At 43.7% G+C, this 11,364-nt stretch overlaps 1 protein-coding gene across 1 annotated transcript; it reads left to right on the forward strand.

Annotated features, from left to right (window-relative positions):
* Positions 1 to 238: 238 nt before the first annotated feature.
* Positions 239 to 11,057, forward strand: synprb (synaptoporin b). Its single transcript, XM_056300741.1, has 5 exons — positions 239 to 262; positions 1,166 to 1,290; positions 5,303 to 5,501; positions 5,622 to 5,813; positions 10,680 to 11,057. The coding sequence occupies exons 1-5, from the start codon at positions 239 to 241 to the stop codon at positions 11,055 to 11,057; spliced, it is 918 nt and encodes a 305-aa protein (XP_056156716.1).
* The last annotated feature ends 307 nt before the right edge of the window (positions 11,058 to 11,364 follow it).

The raw sequence follows: 11,364 nt of genomic DNA on the forward strand, positions 1-11,364 counted from the left end.
CAAGTTGCAGTTGTGTGCCTGATAGCCTGGTGCCTAACAAGGAGCAGAGCAGAGCTCCAGTTAAAGCAAGAACCAACAGCCCATCTAAATCTCTTCAAGAAAGACAGCCACAATCTACTCCTCTCTCTCCTGAAGGCTTGCTCTCTCTCTTCGCCATCTACATCAGAGGCATTCCAAAAATATGATGAAAAGGCTTCTTACACCGTGTGGAGTGGAAGTTGTGCGCTGGGATTTTTAAATGTGCATGGTAATATTTGCTCCGGTAAGCTTGCTTTTTTTTTTTTTTACAATAATTCCTCTTTTCTTTTGAATTTCCAGGAGATCTCAGGTATCAGTTGTGATAAAATGAAAATGGCATTGATGAGCTTTATCAGTAAGTGTGTAAGGATTCATCATATTTGGTTGAAATGGGACTTATGAAGGAGGGGTGTATGATTTGCATTCAACTGAAATTGATGATGCAACATATGTTCAACATAAAAGGTGAATTGCATAGTAAAGTAGTTGGCATTGCAGTGATTTTTGTGCAAATGTTGTTTCCATGTATGATGCACTGCTTTCATATCAATGCATTATGAGAAAAGGGCGTCAGCAGCCGTGTACAGGTTGAGTCTCACCGTGCTGCTGTGGAACACCCTCTGGTGCACAGCGAGCAGCTTGGCTTGCCATCTTCCTGTATTTAAATTATTCAGTTGTTTTATCTTTTTTTTTAATTGATTATGGACCTTGACCAACAGCCCTATAATTTATTGATGCATGTGTATCGATATGACACAAGCTCACAGTTCCTCTATGGACAGAAGATGTCAGTAATATTCATTGTTGACCTGACCCATGTGATATAATTGCTCTGCATTTTTATATTTTTCTTATTGATAAAGTTTACACAACCCTGAATTGGATTAATTGAGTGTAGGTGGTTGGGGATGGATGGATGGGTGGGTAGATGGATGGATGTCAGCAAAGTTGTTTCTCCAAGCTCTTGCTCTGTGTTTTCGGTTGACAAGTCCTCTCAGTGCTATTTTGTCCGACAGTCTGGCATTTCCTTAAACACTACACCGAGAAAGGACAGGTAGTTTTTAAAGCTCTACAATCAATCTGAATGGGAGGAGAAAGTGAGCTGATCAACACATGGTGATCCTTACACCATATCCTTCTTTCCTAGATTTTTGCAATCTGTGCCTTCGCAACATGTGGAGGATACTATGGTCATCTGCAGGCTAAAGTCAGCTGTGCAGACCAGAGACCGAGCAACTTCAGCATTAGCCTCGATTTTGCTTATCCTTTCAGGTGAAGTATATTTTTATGCTCATGCTCATACTCCATCAAGCATTTCCTGTCTGTTCAAATGGGAGAACCGAGCATTATGCAGAAGTTATTTCTGCCCTCTCGGATGTCAGCCTTGCTTCCATCCCAGTGCCTCTGGTGTAATCCTCAGTGCTACTTAGCACAATGCACAAGCAACTGTGTCATGGTAATTTGAAGCTAAGTACTGTTATTTTCAGCATACAGAGAAACAACAGTTCCTTGTCTAATATTTAGCTAATCGGCAATGCCACTCAGTGCAAAGAGCAGTTTAAAACGGTGATAATTTTGGTATGGTAACCAATGCTAAATCTCAGTTTCATGAAATGAAATGGCAATGAGTCATTGGACAATATTATTTTTGATGCTAATTTCACTTTCTTTCAAGTGGAATGACGATCTAACGGCATAGCCGAGATCATTTTTAAAGTGTAAAACAGTGAAATGTGAGAAAATGTGGGCTCTCTTTTCCAGCTGTTGGTTGGCATGTTATAAAAGAGTGTAATTTCCAAAATGCACTTGCATGTGAGTGAAGTGTGAAGTACAGTATTTTCTTTTCTTCTTTTTTTTATAAAATTCAGGAAAAAAAATCACCTGGCTGTTTTCATCTTCCAGTCGCAGAACCATCCCATGATGATAGGATTTAATGTCTATTTCTTTTTTTTTCTAGATGCAAAGCTTCACTGTAGCTTTATGATGCAAGGAAAAGTACTCAGTGCCCCATTCAAGTCCCTGCAGCAGGGGAAAAGAGACGAGCGCTGAAAAATATCTAAATTTCACGAAAACAAAAACAGGGAGCTCTATCAAGCGGTGTGTTGGAATAAGAAAATGATGGCGATGGTGCAATCGCATGAAATGACTGCTGTGGTTGGACATGCTGGCTGCTGAAGCTCCGTCCGGTGACACAGTATATAGGGTCTCACGCTGAAGTGGCAGCCGCAGATCAACTGGTTTCTACTGGGACTGAAGGCCTCTCATCACAGGGCTACCTGATGGTTAAATCCTGTCTCTGCTTTCACTGCTTTAACGCTGATTGAGGAGTGTCTTCTGAAAACTACTGATCTGTGTGATCACACAAAGTGAACACTAACGACGGCCTGTTGCTCACCAACGATTTGAAAGGCAGAGGTCGCCTGGGTGGCCTGGCGGTCTATTCCGTTGCCTACCAACACAGGGGATCGGTGGTTCGAATCGCCATGTTACCTCCGGCTTAGTCGCGCGTCCCCACAGACAGAATTGTCCGTGTCTGTGGGTGGGAAGCCGGATGTGGGTATGTGTTCTGGTCGCTGCACTAGCGCCTCCTCTGGTTGGTCGGGGCGCCTGTTTGGGGGAGTGGGAACCCGGGGGAATAGCGCGATCCTCCCACGCGCAACGTCCCCCTGGCGAAACTCTTCATAGTCAGGTGAAAAGTAGAGGCTGGTGACTTCACATGTATTGAAGGAGGGGGAGTGGAGCAGCCGGGTTTTAAACTCTATATTCTCTCAAGACAAATACCCAATTGAGATATTAATGTATTACATTGTTAGTATGTCTGTTAAGAAACGACTGGCAGCAGAATTGACATTTTAGCAGCTGTAATACTATTTTTCAAACAACCCAATTTCCCCTCGGGGATGAATTGAAGTATTCCGATTCTGATTGAAAATGGCCGCTGTCCAACGCATGTAAATACTGCAACGCGTCGGTGGTAGACATGGAGCGTCTGAAACGGCGTCTGTAACCACACATGTTGGCAATAATCAAAAATCAAGTTTAGACCATTACTCTGCACTGGAGAGCGCTAGCATGTTTCCGGGACAGAGTAACGAACTTCCTGAAGGAAATGACGCGACCAATACACGTCATGAACAACGGCATGACGCTCGCGATGACGCGGAAATTACGCGCGATCATTTTGACCGCTCGTGGTCGTTTTAGGCAGCTCATATCATAACTTTTTGTGCAACTGATCTAAAACTCATTTTAATGCAAATATATGCAATTCCAGGAGCCTTCAGGGATCTTTTTTTCCCCTCACAAAGTTATTAAACTTTGAATATCCCAAACGGTCAAAACGACCCGTTTGATCGTTCTAGTAAACACATGAACAATGCAATAATCTGTTCGGGTCGTCTAATTGGAGTTTCGGGCCCTCTTATTACCATAATTACATGTCAGGTTTTAAAAGGGACGCTTGCAAATAAGTAAGATTTATAAAGTCATGTCTTGTTGAGTATGCAAAGCAGACAACAGATAATAAAGTTTGTAAATGTTTTCTAGCGAGTGGTTTTGTGATTCTATGTCGTTGCCAAGTCTAATGTGAGCATATGTATGTAGAGGTTGGGGAAAAATGACCTTTGGGATCTGCCTGTGTCTGTAATACTATTTCAATATTATATTCAGATTAAGATTAGATTAAGATCTAAAATTAAGATTTAAATCCCAACACCAGGTAATGCATATTAGCTTTAACCATGTATTTTTTCTTTTTTTTTGTATCACTGGAGGTTTAGGTGAAATTAAAGTTTCTTAAATTGTTAGTCCTACTGTTTGCTATAGTTAACTGTAAAAAGAAGCCAGATTTACAGCTTTCTATCACTCAGTGACGAATCTAAATGATAAACCAATCGATGACGGCTGCGCTTGTTTTCTGATGGTTAACTGGTAACGCTTAGAAAGTTTTATTTCACACCAGCATGTGAGGGTTTCAGGTCAGTCTGAAAGCTGGACTAATGTTGATCAGCCCATAAATCTATATATTTGTTCTCGCCTTCTGTCGGCCATGGCCTGGATCATGCACATCATGTCTCAGCATGACTGACTGTAATGGATCTACCTCCTCTCAGATGATGTTCTTCCTCTTAGAATAGATGTTGACAGGTATGTCCTGCTCTGCTGCTTGTTTTACACAATCAGCTAATTTATTAAAGGTCTTGTCAGTTTACTGCATTGTTTTCAGATTGACAGGCCATTTGCCGCATCCTATAACAAGGGTTGGGGTCTTTGGCGTTCGGCTTACGCCGCCGATGAGTTGCTCCAGAAAAGAATCAGTCCAAGAGTAGACAGATCTGGTCATGGGTTCTCCGGGTCGTCTATGAAGGGAAGCCAGCGGCAGCATCCAAGACGAGGGCTACACTGCACATAGTCGAGAGACGTAATTTGTCTTGGAGTACATTTGAAAAAAGAAAAGATCTTCACCATGATTCTACACCTACCAATTTATTAATAACCTGGCTCTCAAATAAGGCACATTAGTACTTTTATTTAGGTCGGCAGAATGCCTGCATGGCTTGCTCTCTGACTCATTTTTATTTTGAGAGGAGACTACTGCAGTGCCTTCAGTATTTCTACTGGGAGAGTGGGAAGTAGCAGTGGGTAGACTGGAGAGAGACATGGGAGACAAAAACATGAAAACAAAAAGCTGAGTTTGGTTTTCTTCTAGCTGGGCTGTATGATACTGAGGCCGGTACTTAACTGCATGGCAATCTCAGGGCAAGGACTCATTTGCTCAGGGCAAGGACTCCCCTCAGGCGCTATACGGGGCATAATGTGCCGAAAGTTGTCAGGAGACCATTTGTCACGTCACATAGATCAGGGTTGCAGGATGTGCACCTACGTCCTTGAGGTGGAGCGGTGGTTTTGTCTCTGGCCGGCAGCACTGCTTCCTCCTCACAGTTTTATCCTTTCAATCTTCCGAACGGTGACTCCAGAGTTTTAAAAGATTCCAACACCATATTTATTTTCAGGCATTAATCATTGTATTTTTAGTTTTTTGTGTTTGTGTAACCGTGTCGGAACATCATTACTGGAAAACATTTCGGGGACAGCTCTGCGGAAACTTATTTATATTTTTACCTCTCTGAGGCACACGATTTGCATATTTGACGTTCAGGGGGTTTGGACAAGTGCTGGCGGCAACACTTTGACTAAAGATTGACAGTTCTTTTTTTCATTTGACGGTTCCATAACAAGCAAGGAATCAATGCCAACCTGCTCTTTTTCTTTCTCGGTCTTGTAGATTACACCAGGTGCATTTCAAAGCCCCTTTGTGTGAGAAGAAAAGACAAGAGGTTGTCTTCCTGGAGGGGGATTTTTCATCAGCGGCTCAGTTTTTTGTGACAATAGGAGTGCTCGCCCTGCTGTACTCTCTGCTGGCAACCGTCGTGTACATCTACTATCAGAACAAGTACCGTGAGAACAACAGAGGCCCACACGTGGTCAGTGAGTTAATATATACATGTCAAGCACTGGGTCATCGGTGTCCCGTCTGACACAAGGGAGCGTCTGTGCAATCCGCCTACTGCATGAGAACCTTTCCATTCCTCTGTCCTAAACAGGATTTTGTTGTGACGGTGATCTTCTCCTTGTTGTGGCTCGTCAGCACCTGCTATTGGACCAAATCCCTGGCCGATATCAAGAGAGCTGCCGAGCCGAGCCAGGTGCTGCTGCTCATCTCTGCCTGCAGGGCCCAGCAAAACAGGTGTGCTGTTACCCAGGAGCCTCTCTGGTCGGGTCTCAACAGCTCTGTGGTAGGTGCCAAAGGATGCAAAAACCAGCCAGTGATTAAATCGGGGTCCTCCCTATAGTCCCCGGGTCCTATAGTCCCCGGGTCCTATGTTCCCCGCTTTGTATGTGCAGGGGAACATAGGACCCTTTTTATAAAGAAAGGTCCTATGTTCCCCGGTCAGCAGGTTTGACGCTGTTTGGCGCAAAAAGTGCATTTTCAATAATGCATTATTTAGGGCAGATTATTAAGAAGACAATGAATCATACGATTTCTATTTTTATATCACAAAAACGAATTCACAAAGTCCAGGTTGGCTAAAGTATGTGGGAACTTTCGACACTAAACCAATTTCAACTTATTAGGCTATAGCCTATATTTGGGCGCATAACCCACCCCGGTAATTCTCGGTATGCGTGAAATGTGTCACTTATCGAGGAAAATGCGCCTCGCCGAGTAGGTGAGCTGGCTCGTCTGTGTCTGAATGTAATATAGTAAGCCTATGCTCCTTGGGCAATTGTACCCGGGCGTAGCTCAGTCGGTAGAGCTCTCGCCTATGGATCGCAAGGTCGTGAGTTCGATCCCGAGTGCCGCCAACTCAGCGTATGAGTAGCACATTGTGCGAGAAGTGCTGGGAGCTGAGGATAGGTGTTGTGTACCGTCCTCAGCAGTCCATCTCCCAGAGGTCTAGCGCATTGTACCAGGGATAGACTCTTGCGAAAGCTGGCTGATATCGACGATAGGCCAATTCCGACCCACTTCTTCTATGTTCCCTAGAAAGCCGTCGTTCCCATCATAACCACACCAGCTTATTGGGAAAAGCATCTGACAGATATAAGATAGAAACCATCTGCTCAGTAAGGCCCTTTAAGCATCATAATTGTAATGATAATAATAATAATAACATAATAATAATGACAATAATAATAATAGCCTAATAATAATAATAGTGATGATGACGATGATGATGATAATAATAATAACAATATAGCCTTATATTAGAAATGCTAAAAATTGGATAATTGAAATATTTATAATTATAAAGTAGGCTAATATAGCATGGTAATAACAAAATAATAACAATATCTGCCTGGTCTCTTAAGATTCTAAGATGCTGTATGCTACAGAAATAACGGGACATAGGCCTAGGCTAATGAATACGCCTTTTTGACAAAATATGAATGAAAGGCTAATCAACAACGCTAAAGCTGAATCACAAAACACATATTGCTCGAAAAATAATTTATAAATAGCCAAATGCACACATGATTTCGAGTTTGGAAATATTTAAAACGTGTCGTGGATGTGTGGTCATCTGCACGCAAGTTTCCTGGTGTTCTAAATCACATGATCAAAATTCACCAATGTCTAAACCGCCCGCCAACTTGCAACAGTTTGCAACAATCGGTTGTTATCGGTGATAACTCGTGGACTCACTGTCATGTGCTTACTAGCCTACAAGAAGACAAACAATGGCGATAGTTATGGATGGTGATCGAGGGGGCAAAGTGTTGGTACATGAGAACTTCAGATATCAGAGGCACCGCACCAATCAAGACACCATTAGATGGAGGTGCTGGAGGTGGAACTGTAGAGTGCCACTGATCACAAATAGATTTGAAGTGGAGGACGTGGATGCTAACATTATTGTGCACGATGTTGGGGAACACGTGCATCCCCCTGACGGAGAAATGGTGCACCGTGCAGAATTCCGACAGGGGGTGATTGCAGAAGTTGCGAGGGAGCCAACAGTCCCAATCAGAAGGATCTATAATGCGCAAAGGGTCCTGCAGCATCGGCAACGTCAAATCCAAGGTGGCGGCGACAGACCACCACCACAAGGATTCCAGTCTGTAAGGACTGTTATGGCCAGAGCACGCGCAGCAGTCACGCCCCCGATTCCAGCTACACTTGAGGATGTCGTCATCGAAGGTGCATGGGCTGAAACATGGGACAGGGAACAGTTCCTCCTGCACCAAGACAACGAGTGGGCTATCGCTGTGTTTGCCACAGAGGGAAACATCAGGAAGCTGCGAGGCTGTGGAACCATATATATGGATGCAACGTTCAGAACGTGCCCCCGCCCCTTCAGCCAAGTTTTTACAGTACTTGGAAACATGCATGGCTTCGTTATCCCTCTTGTGCATGCGCTGATGGGCCAGCGCACAATTGGGCACTACCGGCAGGTGCTCGATTGCATCAAACGGGAAACCAGGAGGATTACGCAGCACCACTGGGCACCTCAAAAGGTCATATGCGACTTTGAACAGGCGCTTATCAATGTGCTGGAAACAGAACTTCCAAGGGCACAAGTGAGTGGATGCTACTTCCATTTCAGGCAAGCCCTGTGGAAGAGGGTGCAAAGACTTGGACTGACTACTGCATTCCGGGATGACCTTCAGTTGGCAGCAGTCATCCGCAAGGTGATGGCACTCGGCCACCTACCTCTGGACACAGTTCAAGACAACTTCGCCCTGCTCGTTCACCACCTGGACACGAGGCGCGTCCAGCGGGACCATCCAGAGCTGCATGACTTCCTGCAGTATGTCGGGAACACATACGTCCACGATGGAGCCCTCTTCCCACATCCAATGTGGAGCGTCTATGCACGCAACATGGAGCAAAGGACCAACAACCACGTTGAGTGTAAGTGACTAAGACTTATTTTCTGATTTATTGAATAATCAGCGAACAGACTTTATTTTTGATGTGTGGCCCATAACACGGTTAACATTTTCATGCGACACCACAGAAGCGTGCAGGCTATGATAACGTAGGCCAATTGTATGATTATGGTTGTGTAAATTAGGCTATACTGTTTTTAGTCGATTATTTGTATCATTATTTAAAAAAATAATATAGCATCGGTGTAGGACTCACAGTCAACCATTGCTTTGGATACTCTTAAAGCTTGATGAATCTACATTGTTTCCATCAATTAGCTGTGGAATTCACCACAGGCTATGTGTTTAAATTTTATTTTAAAAATCAGTTTAACACAATCCAGCATAATTTTTGGAGGTCTACATCACACAAAGGCCTACACTCCTAAAGCTGTATTATGCATTCATGTTTATCAAGCCACTGTCAACATGTTCAGCATATTCACATTTCTTTAACAGTTTACATGATTAACCTCTTGTTTTTGTTTTTGTAGCTTATCATCGCACTCTAAATGATGCGGTCCAAGTGCGCCACCCATCCCTTTGGATGTTTCTGCGCCACATTAAGGACCAGCAAACCCTGGCAGAGGAAAGGCTGGAGATGGCAAGGCGAGGAGATGCTCCCCCAAGGCGGAAGCCCAAGTGGAGGAGGTTGGAGGCCCGTCTCCTGCGGCTCAAGGGTCAACTGGATGCTGGTCACAGAGATTTGGAATCATATTGGAGGGCTGTAAGCCATCACATTTTCAGATAGGCTGAGTAGAGGTTTTAGCCCCTCTTTGTTGAGTAGCCTAATGGGCTAGGACTACTCATTTTGCTTTTTTGAAGAAGAAAAAAGCCTTAACGTTAGGCTAGTTAGGCCTTGGAGATTTTTGTTTTAGACCATGCCTTTTCTGGGGGGCTTCTGCCATAGACCAACCCTTTTTCAGCCAAGCTTTTACTAGAAGCATTTTGTTATTAATAGCCTATTATCAGTGTTACTATTGATAGTATTATGCCTGTAATTGTTATTTGTTATTAGGCCTCTTTTATAATTAGGCTATCATTATTATTATTAAAGAAGAACATCAAAGGATGTAAGGTAGCACTCATCAAATGAAAAAAAAGACACAATTCTCTATTTTACCATTTCATTGTTTGGCATCAGTCAATAACTTGGCCGGGTGGTCTTCTTCAGAAACCTTAATGACTGATGCCAAACAATAAAATGGTGAAATAGAGGACTGCCTCTGTTATTTCTTTACCATTTGGTGAGTGTTACCTTACATCCTTTGATGTTCGTCTTTGATTCATGTTTTTGGTTTAGCACCTCCACAAGCCTTTAGTTTTTTGAGAAGCACATATTATTATTATTATTAGGCAATTAGCCTATTGTGTAAGGTAGGCGGCCCCCGTTGATGGATACTTTGTGCTGGTCCTAAATTCCCAAGTCCTGGTCTAAGTTCTCTGCCTAAAAAGTTCATCATTAAAGTCTTTTTGAAAGAAAGTCTGCCAAGTGATTTAATATGGAAAACGAACTGCAAAGTAACAAGAAAGTGGCTGAAGTGTCCAGTGCTGTGCAAATTGAACTTTGAGCGAAGGTGGAAATGGCTAGGTTATACTGGTAGGCGGGCCTACTGCAAGACAAACTTGCGTTGATTGCCGACTGTCCATGCTGAGCCGGAGAGCCAACTAACTAGGCCTACTGCAGTAAATATTGGTAAGAAATAACAATAAAGCAAATTACAGCCTCCTCTAGGCCAAATTTGGATACGCACTCAAGGTGGCCTGCGATATACAACAGCCAACAATGGTAATACGGCCTAATTTAATCAGCGGAGGAATAGATTGTCGTAGCCTACATCTCAGCCATGACCCCAGTTTTTATTATTTTGGACCCGTTAAGGAAATAATTTGCAAAAAGGGTTCTAAGTTCCCCGGTTTGTTCCTCGATTGGCAATAGCGGGGAATATAGGACCCTTTATTTGGAAAAAGGTCCTATGTTCCCCTGGAAACAGCGGGGAATATAGGACCCTTTTTCCAAAAGAGGGTTCTATGTTCCCCGGTGTCTATTGCAACGGGGATTATAGGACCTTTTTAGGGGAAAACGGGGAATATGGGACCCTTTTTTTTCGAAAGGGTCCTATAGGACCCGGGGACTATAGGCACGGCCCCATTAAATCGAGGCGTTCATTTTACACCCAAGACTCATATTTCAATCTAATCTTCTCTCCCCCGTGCTCCGTCTCTAGGTTTTTGGTTTTGCTAATTTGATCCTCTGGGCGGGCAACATTTGGTTTGTCTTCAAAGAGACAGGCTGGTACAAGACCGGTCAGCGATATCCCACCAGGACCACCTCTGGGAAGCGTGCCAGAGGGATGAGACAGCGGCTGTGTAGCGAGAGCAGCTTTGATCAGCCGGAGGAAAGTTTTGGTCAACAGCTCTACAGACAGCAGAGCATCAGTCCGTCAGACGGGAACCGCGGCCTGCAAGACTACACACAAGGTAGTTTCAGCCAGACAGGAGGGAGTTTATGCCTGCCACAGACCAAACTAAGCACGCCGATGAATTATGGCCAGGAGAACATGCATCCTTTCAAAGGGTCGATTGTTTTTGTCAATAGCATATAGATTTTGCCCCGGGAATATCATATCTCAGCAAATCAGGAAGCGTGCATTTCTGGCATCTGCTTTTGCACATTAAAGAATACAAAAGGCTACAAAAATGTAGTGATCGAGGGGAAAGAATGTGGGTCAACATACCTGCAAGGATATCTAACAAACATCGATCTGCACAATGAATATTCTGCACCTAAATTCTTCATCTCCATACCACAGTACTTTGGCTTATGATGTTGTCTCAGATACAGCTATCAGTCTATATTCAGCTAAGGTAACGTCTATTTCTAGAGAGGAACGAGGCGATGGAGGCTTCTCT

This window comes from Lampris incognitus, chromosome 2 (genome assembly GCF_029633865.1).
Source record: "Lampris incognitus isolate fLamInc1 chromosome 2, fLamInc1.hap2, whole genome shotgun sequence".
In the NCBI taxonomy this organism is placed as follows: Eukaryota; Metazoa; Chordata; class Actinopteri; order Lampriformes; family Lampridae; genus Lampris; species Lampris incognitus.

Excerpts from the sequence above, each read along its gene's own strand:
- synprb (XM_056300741.1), top strand. The coding sequence starts at position 239 with ATGTGCATGGTAATATTTGCTCCG. Across the intron at positions 5,502-5,621 it reads ACAACAGAGGCCCACACGTG|GATTTTGTTGTGACGGTGAT; the intron begins GTCAGTGAGTTA and ends TGTCCTAAACAG. Across the intron at positions 5,814-10,679 it reads CGGGTCTCAACAGCTCTGTG|GTTTTTGGTTTTGCTAATTT; the intron begins GTAGGTGCCAAA and ends CTCCGTCTCTAG.